General features: G+C 46.7%; 1 protein-coding gene across 2 annotated transcripts in view; it reads right to left on the reverse strand.

Moving 5' to 3' along the window:
* BSN (bassoon presynaptic cytomatrix protein) overlaps positions 1 to 22,276 on the reverse strand; it is a 96,783-nt gene that overhangs the window by 70,911 nt on the left and 3,596 nt on the right. Inside the window, exon 2 of one of the 2 annotated variants that reach the window (XM_065687749.1) lies at positions 1,543 to 1,942. In XM_065687749.1, the coding sequence (XP_065543821.1) occupies positions 1,543 to 1,942 (400 nt within the window). Of the gene's footprint in view, positions 1 to 1,247; positions 1,307 to 1,542; positions 1,943 to 22,276 lie in introns of those variants that run through there. The other variant, XM_065687750.1, reaches the window with a different exon arrangement.

The raw sequence follows: 22,276 nt of genomic DNA on the forward strand, positions 1-22,276 counted from the left end.
TCAGTGACCTACTTACAAGTCCTAAGGTTACTTGCTGTTGAAATGTCGAAACTCTGAACAACCAACACTGCCCCCCCCCCCCCCAAGCATCTTTCTTCATTCCAGGTCCCATTTTTTATGATTTGATGTTTAGAAATGCTCTGCAGTCAATCACAGTTCACAGAGACCTAGAGATGCTGAGATGGCCTAGAGATGCTAAGCAGAAACTCTGTGCACACACGCATTTTAACTTCAATATCTGGAAGACAGACCTGGGACACAGCCCTCTGTGGGAAAGCTCTTGGGCAAGGCAGAGGAGACAAGGTCCAGGCAGAGCAGAAAACCAAGCAGTTGGTGCATTTCTGTTTAGTTGCTAACTGGATACTATTCAGAATAGATGGTCAACCATCAATACAATGCTTGGACAACAAAACAAATGTGTGGCAAATCTAAAAGTGAAACAGAAAAGTGGCCCATAGCATTTCCTTGCAGGAGCCTGAATTTCCACCTCAAGGCCCTTTATAAGGCCTTATACTTATCTTCATAGCGGTAAATAACTCTTTACAGGGGTACAAGCAGTACCCAGCTAATTGTGTCTTTCCATACCCAGGGGTATCAATTACCCCAGCTCCCCTTCCTCTGGGAAAAGACACTGGAAGGCTGGGGTCTCACTCAGACAATGGTGTTTAGGAACCACCGTGCCTGGTTATCAGCAGCAAGCATTGCATGCTTACCAGAAACAGCTACTAGCAATGAAACATGGAAATACAAGGACTTCAGTGCCCGAATCCTGTTTTCATACACACTGGTATGGCACAGTGGCTTTCCAAAGCCTGGCTTGAAGTTTCTGTTATTAAGCCCACGAATAGTGATTGCCATGGTTTGGCTCTTAACAGCTGCAAAAACCATCCATGTCACTTCCCACCCTGCGGGCAGGTCTCCGACATGATGGATTGGCACAGGGAGCCCCACACCCTGGCACCCCCAGCTCACCACTGCCACTGGATCCACCCCCAGGAACCCCGTGCCTCCATCTCACACATCCCACAAAACGCTCCCCCAGCAAGGCATCATCTTGTGCACGACTTCGCACTTCTCTCCTGCCACCGAGTGGAATGCTGTCTGAAACTCATCTGCCACCAAAACATCACCTGGGATGAGTCAGGGTCTAAGATGCTCAACACCTTGGGGTTGCCAGCAAGCCCTCTGCTCCCCTCCTGCTGTTGAGTCCTCCAGCTTCAGGACAATTTTGTGTAGACAAACCTTACCTCAGCCAACTGTTCTGGGGTCTCAGCAACAGAGATTGGACCTCTCTAGTGATCCACAACATCCATTCAAATAACTTACCCCCCTCATCTCATTAAAGCTCATGTTGTCACAATTATCCCCTAATTAGCCAGCAGAGCTCTTCCTCTTGGTCAATGCTTTGCAGCTGCCAAAGCCAAAGGTGCAGTTTCTATGCTGGGAGAAAGCAAGAACCTCTTCACGGAAAACTGGCCAGCAGCCACCCCACGACCCACCCGAACAGGCCGGGCAGGCTGCCTGAGGCAGAGGAGCTCTTACCTGGGTGAGGTGCGGGTTGGGGTTGAAGCCGCACTGGTTGCAGACTTTGCTGTGACACTGGGTGCAGGCGTTGAAGTTGGGCTGCCCGGGGGACGAGGTGAGCTCCGTTGTCTTGCAGATGGGGCAGAGCGTGCTGCTGGGCAGGGGGGCGATCTGTGGGAGTGAGTAGGGGGATGTAGGGGTGCTGCCCCGGTCCGGCGACACTGACGGAGACCTCCCCGAGCCCTGGCTCCGGGCATCCACCTGCAGCGTCTTCCGCGGTGCCTCCGTTGCCGGCCCAGGCTGGCCCCGGCCCCTCATCTCCCGTGGGCTCTGGGAGCTGGGTGCAGTCTGTGCGAGGGAGGGGGATGCTGATCGCTGGCCCGCGGCCTGATCCAGCTGCTCCGGTCTCCTCAGCGTGCTGAAACACCAGTAAAATACACATCATCAGCCCAGGTTTAGCACATTCCAAAGATGCCGGTACACAAAACCTCTACGGCCGCCTCTCCATCTCTGAAGCCCCAGCTCAGCCAAGGAGGCACAGAGGAACCATGCTGCGAACCAGGGAAATTGCTCACATCTGCAGAAGGACACACTCTACCTTACGAAATGAGGCACAATTTCAGCTTTCTCTTATATAACCCAGCAGCAGAGATGTAATTGAATTATCTGGTGTATTCCAAGTTGAACTTTAGTCAGAAAGTTGCACATAAAATAGCAATGAGAAGTTTGGGGCAGCTCAGTCTCCTGACAGCAAGGAGCTCCCCATTACTTCTCCAGCACCTCTGGTACGTAGACTGTGGGGCCTTTCCTGCAGGGAGACAGCCAATACATACTAACCCATCTTCTCACAACCTACTTGCATCAGGCCACCAGAGCAAAAACTGTGAATCCACAGAACCATAAAGAACCAGAGTGGTTTGGGTTGGAAGGGGCCTTAAAGCTCATCCAGTTCCACTCTCCTGCCACGGGCAGGGACACCTTCCACCAGAGCAGCTTGCTCCAAGCCCCTGTGTCCAACCTGGCCTTGAACACTGCCAGGGATGGGGCAGCCACAGCTTCTCTGGGCACCCTGTGCCAGCGCCTCAGCACCCTCACAGGGAAGAGCTTCTGCCTAAGAGCTCCCTATGAAACCAGAGCTACCCAGAAGGAGCGATGCTGAGGTCAGGCAGCAGTCCCATAGCCTGCCTAGTGTGCTCAATGTGCTCCTTGCCACCCCAAGGAGCTCTGGAGCAGCTTCATCTGCAAAAGCTCTGAGCTCTTGTGCTGATGAGCATGGCACGAGGTCCTGTACATCTCACCCTCCACATGATCCCAGTGCAGGTAATGTGTGGCCAGTGGACCCTGAGTGCATGAGGATGAATCTGCATTGGAAGATGTTTATCTAATTACAGACTAATTTGGTGCATATGCACATTATCAGTAATGCCCACAAATATTCTTCAAAAAGGCAGAAGCCCCAGTGCCCTCACTACCTGTGATCTACAGCTGGCTGAGGAAAAATATTACTCCCAATCTCAAATTTAATAAACTGTTGATTTACCCAAGCAGGGTCTGACCTTACAAAGGTTTAAAAAGGGAACCTAAATGCATAAAACTAATGAAATTCAAAGTGCATGTTGCCACAGTAATAGGAAGTCGAATGAAAATAAATATTAAAATAGCACTTTGGGAATACTTCCCGGCTCAGATTGAAACCCACTTCTCTGAAGGAGGAATTGCACAATCATCATAAAGCAAAGCAATAAGGGAATAACTGATCTGCTCCAGACTAAAGAGCAAACCAGCCCTGGCCCTGCAGCAAGGCACCTGTACTAAGTGTCGTTTGCACCCGCTGCTCCTTCATCATTTCATACTGATGCCCTTGAGTCCAGAACAGGGATTTGCCTCTCAATGCCGAGGGATGCAGAGCTGCTGCCCCATAAAACGTGTGGCACCCGCAGCTGGTGGAATGGGAGAGCTCAGTCCCAGACACCATGAAGCAGTGCTGTCAGAAAGCAAAATGCGTCTTTTCTCCTTGAGTTTAATTTTCATAGGTATCAGAATGCCTGCTGATTTAATGGTGTGTTAAACAACAGTAAAATAATGTTATTTGAAATGATTAATGTGTACACAGTCAAATAACTGTTATTTGGAACAAAGAGAATGGTTACTCCAGTGCAAATTTCAAAATGCAAACTTTTTTTCCCCATTTAATATGAAAAAACCTGTTTGCCACTGAGTAGGAATTCTGACTCCAAATTGGCTCTACCACAGAAATACCACTCAATCACGGCTTCCCTTCGCAGCTCTGTGTAAAACGGGAGAGATTAGAGCAGCGACCCCCAGCACAAGTGTTTAGCAGTGTATTAGTAGTCGCCACCCCTTTTTGCAGCTGGCACGAGCATTACCAGCAGTCTGGCTTGTTTGCTTCAAGTGCCTTTCTTTAAAGAAGGGTGAAGGTTTTGCTTAGTGAATTTCTTGCAGCAAACCAGAGTGAGGAGCGCCGTACCGCCAGAGCTGCGCTCCATCAAGAGGGGCTGTCACACAAGGCATAGATAGGCTCACTACATTTCCTACCCAAAACAGAGCCTGTGACTCTCTTGAAAAAGCAAAAACCCATCAGAAGAATACACATGGTGCTGTTATTTTGCCTTGAGCATCATTCCTGGTGCAGAAGGAAGAGGGCGGTTGGGCGGTTGCTGCCCGGTGGGACAGTGCTGCTCCAGAGATGCTCTCCCAGCCCAGTACCAAGCTCCCTCCCAGCTCCCTTCACCTTTTCAGGAGCAAAGAAATGCCATGCAGCATCTCCATCCTGCTCGCAGCAGTGGTTTCACTCTGTGCACTTATCACTGCATTTATTTAGGTTATAATTATCCAAGATGCCTCATCCTTCCGGGCTGGACTGTCTCTCACTTGCACCAGTTGAACGTGTCTGTGAAATTTTGAGACCAGAAGGAATCATCTGGTCTGTCAAATACAGAAACAGGAGAGATGCCCCAGGAAAGAACACGAGAACAGTCATATGGAATCAGACACAGGTCCACACTCGCTGCATCTAGGACACTCCAATGGTTTATACCTAGCTATGAACCCTTTTTTTTTTGCTGTTACACAAAATGCAGCTCATCCCCTTTTGTCATGACAGCCTTCTTTATCACTCATATAAATACTAACTAGCATCGGGCTGCTAGCAGTTCCAAAAATAGCCCCCCCAAATCACTGTATCACTTATTAACAATTAAATCGAGATGTCTTAATAAGGCAGGATTTCCCCCACTTGATGGTGGCTGTATTGATTCTGCACCACCCTAATTGTTGAATTAGAAACATCAGTGATAATCGGTAATAACGGTGATTGGTAAAACTTCTCTGCAGGGTCCAAATTCAGCAGCACTCTCACAGTTACCATCAGGGTTATAGTTTTGCCCAAGTAAAGAATATCAAATGTGTTTGACCAAGCTTATTAACAATTATATCGTCGAGGTTTCTACTTATTGTATTCTGTCTATTAATGCTTTATCAAGAGAACGGCAGGCGGGCAGCTCTGCTAATCTTCCTGCAGTCACTGACCGGTTGGGCAGCCAGGCAGATGCTGTGTTCTTTCATTTTTTAACTGAAAACCAGTGGCTACCTTCTCACCTTCTGAAACTCCATTTCCCAGCGTAACACTGGCACAGCACTGAACCATGCCACAACCAGCCTCCTGCCCTGGTGCAGCCCAGCCAGCAGGAGCGATACCCACCATCAACCATCTGCTCCTCTGCCTCTTGCCCAGCCCTCCCCAAGCTTCTTTGGAGCTGAACTCCCACCACCCTTTGAACACAGGGCATCGAACCAGCCATAGCAGCACACAGCACCAGCCTCCGCTTTGTGCAGAGAGGAACACAGCATTTCACGCTCCAGAAGTAGGGGGTAGTCCTGGGTCTCCAATATCAGAAGCCTGGGTTTCAGTCCCAGCTCTGCATCACATCCCTGCTACCTCTTACCTTCCCTACACAGTGAAAGAAGCATCTGCACGTCTCTTGGTGTGAAGCACTACAAAACACACACAGAAACTAACCCTTAGCTCCATGCTAGAGAGGAGGCTAAGCTGTAAGGTTGCTTGCCACATAGCCAAAACCACCCCGAGACATTCATCTGTACCCAGGTCTGCCTCAGTGACGGATAGTTCTGATTAAAAAGGCATCGAACTTCCCTCGTTCCACTCGGGAACAGGCATGGATATGAAACCAGCCTTTCTATTTAGGGCTGGTGCAAACGTCCTGGCAGGCTGGGCGGAGATGGAAAAAGATGAGGAGGAAAAAGCTAAGATGATCAGAACAATGAACAGCGTAGCAAAAACCAAGGGTCAAAGCCATTCTCCACAAAATCAAGCTCAGTGGTGTAAGATGTTACAAGAACCTTAGGGATTTTTTTATGCTTGATTTTATCCCTTTTGTAAAAATTAGTTTTCTACTGAAATAACAAGAATTACGAAGGTTTTAAAAACAAAATCCTATTTACAACCAAAACAAATGTTAGGGTGCTTGCTAGTTAATGTTTAATTTCAGGAAAAAAAAAGATTTGTCTTAACATTTGATGGCATAGAAGTGCCCGTAAAAATATGTCAGCAGCTTTAGGAAAGATGAAAGCAATACAGTGACATAGTTCTGGTTTACAATTCTCTTCCAGGAACTTGGTACAGCCTTCTTATTCAGGAATTCCAAGGTAAAGTCAGGGTCTGTAGAAGGGAATTGCTCTCATTTCACTCAAGTGGGTTCATAGGTGCCACTACATTTTACAAACAAGACCCAAGCTTGGAGCCAGCATCCCAAGAGATGTCAATGGCTCCTTTTGCACACTAGATACTAACTTGGGAGCAACAACCACTGCAAGGTAAATGCCAACACCACCAACATCTTTGCTTTAAAATCAAGTAATAATGATATTACACAAAATCTACACCCATGGCTGGTAGCTCAAGTCTTGCTCAGCCGTGGTGTGTGGAAAAGCTCAAGAGCATGTGCACTGGTTTTCTCCTAATTTCACGTTCTCCCCTTGAACACACTGGCCACATCCATCTGCTCAGCTGCCACTGAACCCTGGCAGCCCTCTGACATCCACAGGGACTTGGCATTTTTGGTCTGAGTAAATCCTTCAGGAGCTGCAGCCCTTTTATGCAACATGGACTGCATCCCTCCTCTGCCTGGTGCCAACTGAAATGGGTTGCTCACTGGGCAACTGATCTAATTACTGCATTATAGTATATAAAAAGAACATGAAAATAAATGGCACCATCACCACCATTACAAAAGCTTTCCAAAGAAAGGCTGGGTTTGTCCATGGAAGGGAGCTCCTACCTTCACATCCACACCGAAAATAAGCAAAATGGGGAGAAGCAAGTCTTTTCTGTTAGTAGAAAAAGAGGGAAAACATACAACTGCTTACCTGCAGTAAAATCAAGGGTATGAGAAGCAAACGACTCAAGATACAGCATGAAAAGAGAAGATGTATAGATGCTCACACCCAGAAAAGGGAAGGCTGGGTTAAAGAATAGGAACTAGAGCTACAAGCAGAGATTTGACCTAGCTGGTTCAACTGAAACCCAATGTGAATATCCACATGACTGATTTTAAGAAACACTTACTTAGGAAAAAACCCAACAGGTGATAAAAGGGCACTTGCACTCTAGGTCAAAATGGCACTGGGTTTAACTCAGAAAAACAATTCCTAATGCTTATGGGTTGGTAAAGGAACTGTGTGGGGTAATATCAAATATTAGGTGACATAAACTACCTATCAGCAAATTAGACTAGCCAACAGGACATGCAACCTTTCAATAGATCACCAGTACAGTAAGTGCCTGATGTGGAGGGCCTCTGATTCAAGCTATGTGCTCTGGAAATCTCACACGAGTGATGCTAAAATATCCATTGAGCTTGGGAGTCTTACTGGTGGCAGCTTTGTAAGCTAAGTAATGTTACATCCAACAGGGGAAATCCTGTACCAGACTCTGCCTTGACAATAAAGGAGCAGTTACAGAATTACAAAACAGCACCCATTCAAACCCATGCATCCGTGACTTATTACATTTATGTCCATGCAGGAAGATGTTCATGCTGGAGATGCGTGTACTTGATGGTTTAAAACCAGCGAATACCACACAACTGAAAACAAAATAGAAAATACGAAATGGTGACTGGAAACTGTCAGGAAATATTTTGTTCGATGGCAACACAAGCACTCTTGTGAAAGGCCACAGTGTTTAATGACTTGCTTTTGTGAGCAGTGGAAAAACCCTGCTCTCCTGCAGCTTCGTGCTCCAGGGTTGCTTTATCCCCGTCAAAGAGATGCAGCTTCTGTCAGGCATTTTGACTGCAACCAAGGCATCCCTAATGTATCTCCTGATGATGAACACTATACTTGAGCTCCTGCTCAAGGTTTTTGCCCTATCTGGGCAATCACTTGGGTCCCTAACCTCCACCCACATACTTGTTCTCATAAATACAGAGGAACACAATATCCTTGAGTCCTCTGCCTCCCTGTTAAACCCCACTGGGGCTGGGGTTCAAGAAAGGGCTGTCAGGCAGGCGGTGGCAGCAGCCACTTCCACTTAACGCACCAGACTAAGATCCTGCCAGAGAAACCATGTCCCAGCACGATGCTGCCATGGGGCAAGCAACTCCGTGATGCACAGAGTGCCACCATCCTCTTCTGGCCCCTGGTTTTGCAGAAGATAACCCTCTTAGTGATGATGCCAACTTTTCCCTTAGTTTAAAACACAGATGATTATGCAATCCATGGCAAGGCAACAAGAACCCAAAGTTTTCCAATTTACCTCCACATTATAGATGCGTGACTTGGAAAGGCAAGATTAGGAAAAGCCTCCACCACAAACCAGTTATTCTCCACCTTATTAGCACCATGTCTAGTTCAACCGAGAATCAGCTACATGCTAACACATCACTGTCACTCACCCTGCTGTACGAAGCATGGTTGGTAAGAAGCATCTGCCGTCTTATTAGATGAATCCATGTACTGAAAAAGAGGCTTATGACTGATTTAAGCTCTAAATAAACACTTACTTCCTTATTTTCATCCCCACACACTGCCTTTTGCAAGTGTTTGGGAATCATTATCCGTTGCAGCTGGACTAGATGATCACTGCAGGCCCTGTTCTGATCTGTTCCATTACATTACCTTCCATTATGTTCCATTTCGTTACCTTTCATTTCATTCCACTCTACTCTACCCTATGCTACTTTTGCTATATGCAAGTAAATACTTAATTTGCAGCTCCCTTGGCCCTGGTTGAGCTAAGAGCAACTTCCCTTAGGGTGCTTTGCAACAACACAAAAGCAGAGCACAGACAGGCTGCTCACATCCACCACTCCAGCATCCCCAAACCTCTCGCCAGAGAATCCCAAGGTCTGACAACTACTAGCAGACCATGATCCCTAGAGAGTCTGGAGCAGCCTCTAGGAACCCCAAGACCTGAACTGGAGTCAGGAGACTTTTGCTTACCTTTCAAGAGCCCTCGCAAGCCAGAAAGTCAGTGACTGACCTGCAGACCACCACATGCTGCTCTGGGGAGCTGCTCTTTCAGCTGCCGATGCCTGAGATGGGCAGACACCACTGTCAGGATCTTTGCCGAGCCCCTCAGAGCCACCAGCAACTGGCATGACAGAAGAGCCCCCAGGTAATGATCTCAGTCCAATATACATCAGAGATTTCTTCTGAGATAGCTTTACAGGAGCAGGCACGCTGAAGGTTGGAAGATTTGAACAGGTCTCCTTTTCAAATGGTGTAACTCTTGTTGAGAACATTTACAATCTTGAGCTTCAAAGCATTAAAATCTCTCGGGGATGTCCAGTATCTATTCTGCCTCAGTGTCACAGAAAATCTGTTTCCTCTGTCATAGCAGAAAACTACCTGTATATCTTCCAGAGACAAAGTGGAAGCCACTTCTAGATCATGACACAATTAACAGCTAGCTGCTGAGAGCCAGGAGGGTGCAGATGCAAGGCAGGAGCCCTGGCTCCACTGTGCCTACAGGAACACTGCCCCTGGGGTGAACGTGGAACTACTAGAAAGGGCAACAGGATTCCAGATCCAGCATCTGCATCTCTCTGGGTACTTACAAAGTACCTCGAAGATATAAATCAAGGAGGAACAGTAGCTCTGCCGGTGAATGGGTGCAGTCGGTAGGTGAGCTTTGGACCATCAGTGCAGGTGAAGATCAGCCCTGGGAGGCCTGGGGGAGAGCTGGAAGGAGGAGGCAGCAGGCACCCCAGCAGCTGGCTCCAAGAATACTGCCACAGGAGAGGATGCTCAGCACATCTGCCTGACTGCAGGACTCATCAAGTCCCCTTTTGTCAAGCATTCCAAACTCCACATTAAGTCAGGTAAGAGCTGGGGGTGGCCATGCACAGGGGATGCTGCAGGCTGGACTGCAAAGTAGGCTGCTGCCCACACAGCTCCTCTCCTCTTTATGGCAAGACTTGGAAGGTCTGCAAGGAATGATTAAGAGCCCTGCCACAGAGATACAGCCCTGCAACCAACACCAGGGAGCATGCAGAGCAAGGACAGCTGAAATGGAGATATATGTCCCCAGGAGGACACTGAGGTGCAGGCTGGAGCTGTCTCTTCAATCTGATTTCCACCTAGCTATTCATGTGTGGCCTCTATATCCTTCAGTCATAGAATCATAGAATAGTTTGGCTTAGAAAGTACCTTAAGATCATCTAGTTCAAAGCCCCTGCCATGGGCAGGGACACCTTCCATTAGACCAGGTTGCTCCAAGCCCCATCCAGCCTGGCCTTGAACACTGCCAGGGATGGGGCATTTACCACTTCCTTGGGCAACTTGTTCAGTGCCTCACCACCCTCACAGTAAAGAACTTTTCCTTATATCTAACCTGAACTTACCCTGTTTCAGTTTAAACCCATCACTCCCTATCCTACCACTACAGTCCCTGATAAAAGAGTCCCTCTCCAGCATCCTTGTAGGCCCCCTTCAGATACTGGAAGCTGCTCTGAGGTCTCCATGCAGCTTCTCTTCTCCAGGCTGAACAGCCCCAATTTTCTCATCTGAAAAAGCCTGTCTTCATATGGGAGGTGCTCTACAAAATCACTTATGCATGTAAAAAATTGTATAATTGTATAATTAATAATGACAATCTTGAAAATACTGCGGGTGCCAGAAAGGACAAGTAAAGCACCCCAGCCAAGGGGCAACCCTCCCCTCTGCCTCCATCCACTTACATCTTATAGCTGAGCTCTAGCAATTGAACAGTAAAAGAGCCAATTGCCACAGTCACGTTCAACTAAAGACCTTTCTCCCAGTGCAGCTGACAGCATGAATTCCTGCACTGTAGTTATGAAATGACAGCAAAGCCAAAAGATAAACCACAGCATGAAGCTAAGCAATTTTTATGGCACATGATCATGACAGCTTATCTTGTAAATCTATGATTATAACCCCCCCTCCTCAAGAGCCTCTCTGATTTTAGTTGGCAGCAACACAATTTTTGGGGGAGGTTGTTAACTATTCCCTAAAGCAATGCAGACTAAAGCTACCTGCTCTTGCCTTGCTGTGCGATATGCACAGCGCCTCCTCGGAGATGCCAAAATTGAGGGCAGAAACCATAAAACTCAGTTTCAATCTATTTATTCAGATATAATAAGGGGAGGAGATCAGAGAAAGTCAGAAAGTTTGTTAAAAAGAAATTAAAAGCAGCCGGTAGAAGGCTAAGAAAGGGAAGTTTCCAAGGGACCGGTTATAGCATATTAGGGCCTCAAGCAAAACCTGCACTATCAAGAAAGGGTTTAAGACATGGCCATAATAAGCAATATAATTAAGGAGTAGAGCAAATAAGGCTACAGGAGTAAAAGGAAATCCTTCAAAAAGTAAAAATTGTATCTAGATAAAAAAAGGCAAAACAAAACCTCCAGAATTATGGCAAATTAAATTAAAAATTAAAGCATACAAAAAATATATCCCTTAAGGATTTTTATTCCCCAGCATCTAAAGGGGCTGACAAGAAAGCTGGAAAGTGACTTTCGACACAGGCTTGTAGGGATGGGACAAGGGGGAATGGCTTTAACCTGACAGAGGGAGACTGAGATGAGCTCTTAGGCAGAAGCTCTTCCCTGTGAGGGTGCGGAGGCGCTGGCACAGGGTGCCCAGAGAAGCTGTGGCTGCCCCATCCCTGGCAGTGTTCAAGGCCAGGTTGGACACAAGGGCTTGGAGCAAGCTGCTCTGGTGCAAGGTGCCCCTGTCCGTGGCAGGGGTTGGAACTGGGTGAGCTTTAAGGTCCTTTCCAAGCCAAACCAGTCTGGGATTCCATTAACAGCTTATAAATTGAGCAAGAGAAAAAAAAATAAAAAATCTAAAACTTCAGAAATTGGGACTTTCCCACGGAATCTGGAAACCTGACTGAAGATTGAAATACAACAGAAATATTTAAGGAATGCTAGACTGGAAAAGAAAAGATAAATCCAACCTTTGCCATGCTGTTCACTAAGAGGACATTCATGCAGGTTCCCACACCAGAACATTTCATATACAGGATTAGTCTGAAAACTCATCTAAGTAGGAGAAAAGTTAGAATAAAAATATAGAAAGAAAGAAGGAAAAACAAGTAGTAAAAGATGGTGACATAAGGGGAAACCTTCTTGTGGACTGATAACTGATCACAGTATAGGTGCCAAGGATAGAGGTAGATAGATGATCAGGTTTTCACAAGCAGAGCTGCAGGAGCCTGCTGTAGGATAAATCGGATATATTCACAAAAGGCCTGGGAAGGAGGGGAATAATGAAGGGACAAGTTTGCTGAGCCATACAAATTCATTCAGAGTATTCAAAGCTAAAACTGAATGCAAGGAGCTTTAGAAGGCTCTCCTGAAATGGGTGTCTCAGAACACCACGGCAGGTGAAATTCAAGGTCAAGAAATGCAGCGTAACGCACAGAAGATAAGAGAACCATAGGCACGTGTAGTGATGGGCTCTAAATCAGATACTGCCGCTCTGCAAAGAGTTCTTGAAGCCATTTTGGACAGTTCTCAGAAAATGTCAATTTATGTTCATCATCAAATACAGAACGATCTACCAAAAAAGAAAAATCACACAATGAAGTTATTTTGGGAAAAATGCATTCTGGAAAGCAATTCAAACTGAAGAGCAGAGGCAGCTCATTCCCTTGACTCGCTTCTGGCTTTTTCCACCCCCTGGAGAGTGGCACAAAGGTCTGATTTTGCAGCTTCAGGCTTGATTCAGTACAGGAGCTGGAGGGATTTCTCTGGCTGTTGGCCTGCTGTGGTACATGCTCCGAGGTGCTGCTAGTGGCTAAATAAAAGGGGATCAATCCCAGGGTCTGGTCCAACCAGGACAGCATTCATGGTCCTGTCCACACCACCATGCTTCTGCCTCCGGCAGCAAGAAGTTGGTATTCAACCATTAAGAGAACTGCAGGGTCTTCTTTTTTTGGATGAGTTCCACCCATGCTCCAAAATTAAAAGCTGATGTAAAAAAAAACGTATCATTACCCATCTCTGTGACAGTTTGAGTCAATCGAACCCAGCCTGGAACGAGGAGCAACACTCATCCCAGGCAGAAAAAACAGGAAGATCCATCTGAAAGAGAAGTGCTGTTAAAAAAGAGAGGGTAATGACATACCAGAAAGAAACCAACTTGTATTTTTAGAAAAAGGAAAGAAAAACCCAGTTAAAAAAGCAATTTCCAGGAGAGGAAATCAGGCTACCATACTGCAGAGAGACAAACAGCTCCTGCGACTGCAGCAAGCAACAGCAGAAAAATCCTGACTTTGTACCTCTATTTGTTTGAGCTTGGGCAAATGAAACACGAGAGAGAATGGGTTTTTTTGTGTGTGTCTGTGGAAAATTGTAGCATTTTTATCCATCCTGCAATGGCGTCTTTGCACCTCGCAGCACCTGGGAACCTCCAGCTCTTCCCCAGGACATTTAGGTCCCAAAGTTTGGGGTTTTTTGGTTGTTGCCTCAGGTTACCAGGAGAGCTGACATCTAAGGTGTGGAAGAAGAATCAAGAGAAGATCATTTGGGCAAGAACGGAGGAAACAGTGATCAACTCATGTCCTCCCCAAAGGGCTCCAAGTACTGTGCACTTAGAGGAGCACACAGTAATACCGAGGAGCCCATGCTTTCCCACAAGGAGGAGAGCTTCATCTCCAACATGGCCAGACACCACTCAATGAAAACATCACATCAGGTAGTGTTTGCCAGAAACACTTCTCAGCTGCAGGAGTTTCTCCATCCCAAATGTTCTCTGCATCAGCAAACGTGGTCCAATAATGTCTATTACTGAAGACAAGGACCATGGTTGGAAGAGCCTGCTGGACACACTGCCACGGGGCTGCCAGCCAACTGCCTTGTGCAGGACAGGGTCAATCCAGTTGTTTGTGTTCCTTAGGTTTGCACTTTCTGGTTTTCAGCTATTTGAGTTGGAAGCTCAAATGCAAATGGCAAACTAAACTTGGAATTAATTACATTTTTGTGTGTAAACCAGGTCTTCACAACAGGAAAGATAAAGCAAACCCAAAGAATAATACATTACCAATGCTGTCAGAGACACCATCAACGTCAATATTTCAAGCTGTTCCGTTTAAATGTACTTTTGAAATCAAAAAGCCTGAAATTCCCCTGCCAAATTCTTTATAGGATCAAAGGAAAACACTTCTCCAGCGTCTGCAGCTCTTTGAGGCACCTTGTCCCTGCATGTATTTCCCTGCTGCACGTATCTCAGACCAGAACATTTGTCCCCAAAGAGACTGACGCATCTAAATGTTTGATGTAACTGTCCTCATGGTCCCATCAAAAGGCTGAACTTGGCAGAAATGGAAGCAGGTAAAATTTAAGGCTGAGAAGTTTACTTGATAAGTGAACTAGATTTAAGACATATTGATAAGTAGAAGGTATTTTATTAGTGCCCAAAGCAGCTGGTTGATTTTGTTTGCACATTTCAAAGGAAAAGAAAGGCATGATAACTTGTTAACTCAGAGCGTTTGGGAATGTGTATTCAAGTAATAATAAATCAAAATTAAGTTGGTAATTACCTAAATGGGTTGGATGAAACTGAACTGTACAGACAACAGGAATCACATCTTAATTCATTAACCAGTGCAGCTGGGAGATACTTCAAGATGAGAAAGACAGAGAAAATAAAGTACAAAAGTGACACCTAAGGAGATACTTCTTTAGAGTTTTCTCCCCGAGTGATGTTTCTGGATGCCTTATTTTTGTCAGGTTAAGGTAATCAATGGCATATAACGTAGTATGGAACATCTTCTCCACTCAAACGAGCACTGATGTTCTGTCACGACTGTGGCGTAACCAGTCCAAACCTGGTCTAATAAAGTGGTAAACGGGCTTTACATGCTCTGAAAATCACCCCCATGAAAGGTTCAGAGGACAGGAAAGGACCACGTGCCCCCTCTGCTGCGGAGCCCTTGGTGATAGGATCTCACCACCCCCTAACCTCCAGAGGGAGAAGGGCAGGCTGCAGGTGCACTCACAGGATGAGCAGACTCAGAGATCTCCACTCTACATACACGGAAGCAACCTCTTTACCCCAACTACAGATTTCCTAGCAAAACATCCACAACAACTTGCAGATGGCGGGGGGAAAGGAGGAGGCTTGGAAATTTCCACTCCTTGGGCCTACAGAGCTTCCCTAATCCAAAGGGACAGTTGGGGTAGATGCTGAGCAGCATGGGTTGGTTTCCAGCGATGTAAGCAGCACCGAGCATTGCCTCCTCACATATGCCGGCATTGGGAGTACTGACAGAAAGCTGCGGCAGCATTTACCAGTGCTGCCTGGCCCCGACACAATGTGCTCCAGCATTATCTGCTGCAGACATCTCACAGGTTCATACTGGAGCAGACACAGCCCACGGATGTGTTTTGGGAGCAGCCTGAGCAGCGGTTTCCCCACCCTCCTAAGAGCCATTCCCAGCAGAGGAGAGCAGAGAAGGTCCACAAGGCCAGTGGTCTGAAGGATCGCTACCAACACCTGCCTTCTCCATCAAGAATCCTTGCTATAAATGGGTAACAAGAAACCCAAAATCTGGTGGCTTACCATCCATGGGCAGAAGACAACAAAGCTGATGCACTGCAGAAGAAATACGGGAAAGATCCGTGCACTTTAAGAACAACACATGGTTATAATACAATCACAGAGTGGTTTGGGTTGGAAGGGGCCTTAAAGCTCATCCAGTTCCAACCCCTGCCACAGGCAGGGACAGCTTCCACTGGATCAGGTTGCTCCAAGCCCCTGTGTCCAACCTGGCCTTGAACACTGTCAGGGATGGGGCAGCCACAGCTTCTCTGGGCACCCTGTGCCAGCGCCTCAGCACCCTCAAAGGAAGAACAACTTCCTTATTATCTAGCCTGAACTTCCCCTGTTTAAGTTTAAACCTATTATCCCTTAATGGTTCACTGCATCCTGCTGCTGGTCCTACAGGAGCTACATTAATGTGTCCCAAACTTGGAGCCCCACAAGTCCCATACTTGACATCAGAAACACACCAAAAGTTACTGTAGAGAAGCTACTGGAACAGCAGACTGCAGAATTAAAATGGACAAAAAAAAGCATTACCCCATCCTGCAGACCTGGCAGTTATTGCGATGAGAATGGTTCAGGCTCTGACCACCTCGGGGGCTTAAGCTAACTAGATCAAACCCAGCATTACCCAGCTGCAGTGCAGACATACCTGGAAAGGCTTCAAACCATCAGTGTTTACTCTGGCATTTAACTGGGAGTTTAGTGTTTAAAAGGGGAAAAAAAAACACAGAAAAAGACAGAAAAAAACCCAACCAAATAACAATTTGTCTCCCTAAGAAGATTAATAGGTGCATTTAAAGAAATCAGTCTGTAGGCTTAATGGGAAAGAGGCAGCAAAATCCTAAATGTGAGACCTCCTACAGTTTTTCAGTCCAGCTGCACAATCAAATAATAGTTTATGTAACGAGGATTGGAACAAAATAAATTAAAAGTAATTTCATGTTTCATCAAAGGAAAAAGTACAGTTCAGACTCAACGTGGAAAACGATCTAGTTCAGCACGGCATTTCCCTCAAGCCTTTCATAAGCCTTGTATTATCAGCTGCTTGGATTTTTTCACAAGAGGAAGGCAAATTACCAAGTCCCTGAAGAACTTCCACATTTCCAAATTTCAACTATTCCTATTTTATAACTCATAACTTCACATATCGGTAACTGGAATGTTTTCTTTAGGAGATGGGAGAAAAAAAACCCACACTGTTTTTCCCAGGCTGCAATCTGTTTTTCTGGCTAAAAAATCCCCCAAACTGGTTAACAGCTACAACATGTCAATCTCGGAAAGTAATTCCCACGCACAATTTCATCCTTTCGCAGACACTAATATGGCAAAATCTCTTCATACTCCTCATGTCTAGACTGATGAAGGAGGACACAAGCTACCCACAGACTCCTGATACTGAAGAGCCCGTTGCAGACCCAGTTGGGTCTCACACAAGCTGGCAAGAGGGGCAGGACCCCTCTGAATCCATTTAATAGCTGGAGACAATACATCTAACATTGTCTTCAGGCCCATGTACAACTTCCAAGGACAAAGCACCCTGAGAAGAAGTGCCCTGAGACCATGTCAGAAGGGGTCACAAACTCAAAGTTCTCCTAACAGAGCTCAAAAGCCATAAATAAAGGCAAATTCCCAAATAAATCCCTACATTCATGACACTATGATCTTCATGAGAGCACCGGTCCTGTGAAGGGATGCCCACCAGAGCCAGGCTCTGAGCTCAGTGTCAGCCTCATGTCCCTCTCAGCAACTGGAGAAGCCTGTGAGCCCCCATTGCTAAGAAACCCTCAAAACAGGCTAAAAACCAACTAGTGGCAGGCAAGAAAAAATAGATAAGAAAGGTTCAAAGCCCCTCAGTGATTGACATCTGGCCTCTGAAAGTCTCCCTACCCTCTAATACCTACATAGATGGCTGTGCCTTTGGCACCCTGGGCCGAACGGAGGAGGGAATGCCAACCTCAAACACATCAGCTGAAACACTGAATTTCATCACATCTGCACTGAGCAATGATTTTTCTTCTGCTGCCTTCAGTGAAGCTGTCAAATCCTCATCTGAAAGCTATTCAGTGCGGGAAACTGCTTCGTCATGTCTAAAAGACTGTGGTCCCTGGCAGGTCCTGGAGCCAAGTGAAGAATGGTTAGTCATACCTGCTCAAAACCCTCCAAATTCAGCAGCATTTCTCAAGCAGCATGGATGCATTTTCCATGCAGCATCTGCTTGCTCTAGGTTGTGTTATAGCTTTCAAAAAACGGGAAAACCATCTGAGAGGAGGGCAGGAGATACTCTTCTAGGGAGGAGCAGCTAAGCATGCTCAGGCACAGAGGTTCAGATGACTGCAGGTGTGTTGGGCAGCAAAGTCACAGACAGGAGAAGGTAGCCTGCACCTCATATGGGGGTTCAGAAGCTGCAGGACATCCCAGATAGAAGTCACAGCACAGCACTGAAGCCTGCCAACAAAGAATGAAAAAACACTGAGAAACACAAGAATGACCTCAGCAGTCTTCAAGGATGACAGAAAGAGCTTCTCATGGCTCAGAGGAACCTGTGCAGAGCTAGATACAGCTCAGGAAATCACCACGTAACTGTGACACAGTGAGGAAGCTTGGTGTCCATATGATATCCCCTCCATGCCTCCTTTATCACCCACTGCTGTGAACACAAAGGATAGGGCCATAGTGGAAAATGGTAGGATTATCACATCATCTCCAGAGGCTCAGCTTCAAGTCCTGACCAACATGCTAAGGACCACCCCCTCTGCATCCCTGCCATGCAAGATGTCCCATCATCTGGCTACAGAACCAGAAATGGGTGAACACCTCAGCCACCATTTGCCCACCAGAACCTTACGGTTATGTTAAGTGACTGTTAAGGTCACTTGGCTCTTGGACAACTGTGCCCATCACCAGCAAGCACTAACAGTCTCCAAGTGAAGATGTTAATCTTGGTTGCTCTAAAAAAGGCTCTTCCCAACGTCAGGAAGCAAGAGGAGGACAAGGGCAGTCTGCTGAGGTTACCTGTGAGCAATAGGCTTTCAAGAAGGACTGCTGCTGCAGGAGGCACTGAGGACAGGCAGAGGAGAAACATCTGGACCAGGCTGGGTAGGAGAGGGTTGGCTTTTTTCTGATGTTGTAGCTCTTCTTAGAAGATGCCTAATACACTTTACCACATTAAATATATATACAATCTTCTTCTATAGACACTGACCTAGAAACACAACTAAATCATTTTTGACAAAAGAGAATGCACCAAACTATTTAATCACATCGTCAGGGGGAATAAAGCCAGCTAATCTGCTGCCCATAGGAGAAACTGTCATTTTCAGCTGAGGAAGACTGTGTATTTTAGGAAGTGAAGATTTTATTTAAGCCTTCTGTGATCATATATCCCATAACACCCTCTAGTACACTGCTTCTACATTTACTTATGCTCACTGTTTACACATATTTCATTGACATTTGGCTAGCTTGGACCTGTAAACTCCGGACTTTCTTTTGCCTTTGTTAGCCACTGGAATGATCTTTACCACCCAGTGCCAGAGGTCAGGTTGGATGGCACACTGTCACTTCTCATCTCAAGCCAAACTATAACACTTGGAAAAAAAAGCAAAGAGAAAACAAAATAAACATCACATTCAGACTTTTCTTGCCTTGGTGGATGATGTTCTCTGAGAACTCAGCTGCTGTCTCCTGTCCCACCGCTGTCCCCAGTCTGTTAACAGGCCAGGGCTGATCTTCAATATCAAACACACACATTAGTAAGCTATAAAGAGGCAACAGTCACTGAGACACCATCACCATCTTTGATCACCTTTGACATTAAACATGAGCAGAGTAAGGGTGAGGAATCCCCCAGGAACACATCTTCCAGCCCTGGAGTAAAGCACAGGCCAGCGTTAATAGTACACAAGGATACTGCTCTCTCCTGTAGGCTCCTAAACAGCTTGTTGGTGGTGCTGGATTTTCTGAGCAAAGAGCCAGCTCCCTGTATTTATGAAACCTTCTCAGTGTCAGTGACATGAAAAGCAGTACAGCCTGCCCAGCGATGACTGACAGGCTGCACAGCAGCACTCTGGGGTCACGCCAAAGCTCAACACCTCCAGGCACTAAAAAAGACAAAAACCCTGTTCATCAGAACAGTCGTGTCCATGGATTGATGCAAAAATAACAAATCTGTCATTCAAGCAGACGTTTGGAATCACAGCAATGGCTCAACAGCGACAATCTCAACCCGAAGAAAATACGTGCAATGCTCACAACAGTTTACAATGTGGGGGACCGGGATGACCATCGGTGTGTGCTGCCACTCAAAACCCAAGCAGCATCCGGGAGCAGCAGCACTCATTAGCGAAGACGGTGTGATCAGCTTATTCCCACATTCAGTGAAAAGCCAGAACGCCTTTGCCATGGAGGCCATTTCACCCTACCGAGCTCCCTGCTTTCAGGAAATGCTGTCTGCAGCCTGACTGCCCGTCACATCCTTCCTAAGGTGCAGCTTGTATGTGAGGAAATGAGTCTGATGTTGCAAAAGGAATACTAGAAAAACACCCTCGGCTGAAGGTAAGACAGTGCCAGCCCCAGCCAGGGCATCAGGGGAGGAGGCTGCACAGAGAGGCAGGGTTTGCGGCTGTGTTTTCCTAGCAGGTAGCTGTTGAGATGCACATCGTGTATTCCCCAAACCCGTATAAACAGCAGGAATATGCCACAACACTGAATACCTGTTTGCAGTGAATTGGAAACACGACGGGAAGCAACAACTAAGTGCTCCATTCACAGCAGAGGAAAGAAACAGTTTTATTCAGGCATGCCAGAGAAGGACGCCAGCCCATAGTGCTGCTCGGCACGACCCATGGTGTGAGGGATCCACCAGTGGCTGCAGTCACTCGAGCTGCGGCACCGCTCCTGAGCACCAGCAGAAGAGGCTGACCAGCAGCCCTTGGGATTTGGGCACACAGAAAGCAGCAGAAACCATGCAAGGAGGAGCCAAAGAGACCTCCAACTTTCAGCCAGCACAAGCCAACAGAGTGAACTAAATCAACCCCTCCAAACTATTCCACGTCTTTCTTCCCAAGCGGATGCTGTATGTGCATCCAGGAGCCCCTCCCACAGCAAAAGCAAAGGGTAGAGGCACGTCTTCAGCATGACATCCAGTCTGGTTTCAGCAGTGAGAAACCCCAACCTGTGAAGCGATTGCAAATCTGTGTGTTTGTTTTGGAAATAAAGGCATTAATGTTTGATGCCAAACATTCTGAATATTGATGAGCATGCTCACAGGAGAGGTTTGGGAGTTACTTAAGCACCCAGAACTGTGCCATCTAAATTCAGTGGCCTAGCAGCTGCTGTCAGAGCCATCATCAGAAGTATGCAAAGCACTGCTTGCTAAAGGGAAGATGTGTTGTAGCTGACACTGCCTGCCCATCACGGCAGAGGAAGATGAACTGAAGCCCACTGGGATATTTAACACAGCAAATATTTTGACTCAATCCGTCAACTATGCCATTTTGTACTCTTCCTTTTACCTTTTATCCAGCTCGCACAAGTTCCATGAACTTAAAACAGCGCTTATCTGCTCTTTCCTTCCTCACTTAAAACCAGCCTCAGCTTCCTCCTGACCCTCCAAACATCTTGTAGCAGAATCCCAGACTGGTTTGGCTTGGAAGGGACCTTAAAGCTCATCCAGTTCCAACACCCTGCTACGGCAGGGACACCTTGCACTAAACAAATACTAAGCATGGGTGAGTGGCAGGCTTTTCCAGAATGCCAGTCCACAGTTAAGCAAAAGGCCAGGAAAAACCTATTTTAATATCTGAGGAAAAGGGTTTCCAGAGATGCCTCTGACGGTAACAACCGTGCACCGTCCTGCTCAGGGCACAGCCTCTCTGCAGCGTGGACACAAAATACGGAGCTGGCTCTCCAGAGCAGTGCAAGCCCTGTCCACAGCCTGGTTTTCCACCACACAGCCTTCTTTCATTCCTAGCACAGTCATATGAAAATGGACATTGCCTGCTCACCTCTGCAAGCTTGTGGGAAGTGCCCATTTAAAGAGAAATGGGCAAACTTGATTTTGTTTTAATTACTTTTCTGTATATACTAACTCCCTATTATTGCTACGGTACTTATGGCACGAAAACAAGCCTGTACCAGCAAACACAAGTGAGCTACCAGAAGGGCAGAACTGAGCATTTGAGCTGCGCTAACGTTTCCTCCAAAGACGAGCTATTTTCTCTAACTGGGGGCTGCTGCTTTCAGTCCTGTTTCTACTGTGCTCTTTCCTATCACCTGATCTTCAAGCTCCACCACCTGCAAACACACCGATGCTAAATGTATAGCAGGATAAACAGGATCAACTCTTGACTTGTGGTTCCAAGCCAAGCAAAGCTTTGGGGAGCACTCAGAGCACACACAGGAGATGCTGGCACTTAGCACTCGAAACTTCCCTTCCTGACGACTTCAAGACCCTCAACTCACAGGAAGCCTACCTTGAAGCCTGAGGAATTCTGAGGCATTCAGTAAGCGGTTTCTCTATGATGGACAGCAATGGGGTCCTGGCGGTCTGTGCTGGCATGCCATGGGAGAAAGCTCCCTCCCAACCCTGAATCCCAGCAGCCAGCCTGGCTGTTTGCCACAAGCCTCTCCCGGCTCCAGAGAAACGCTGATGCTGAAAGCGCCGCTGCTCCCACTGGCAGTCCGTGTATTTATGGAA

This window comes from Lathamus discolor, chromosome 7 (genome assembly GCF_037157495.1).
Source record: "Lathamus discolor isolate bLatDis1 chromosome 7, bLatDis1.hap1, whole genome shotgun sequence".
Classification (NCBI taxonomy): Eukaryota; Metazoa; Chordata; class Aves; order Psittaciformes; family Psittacidae; genus Lathamus; species Lathamus discolor.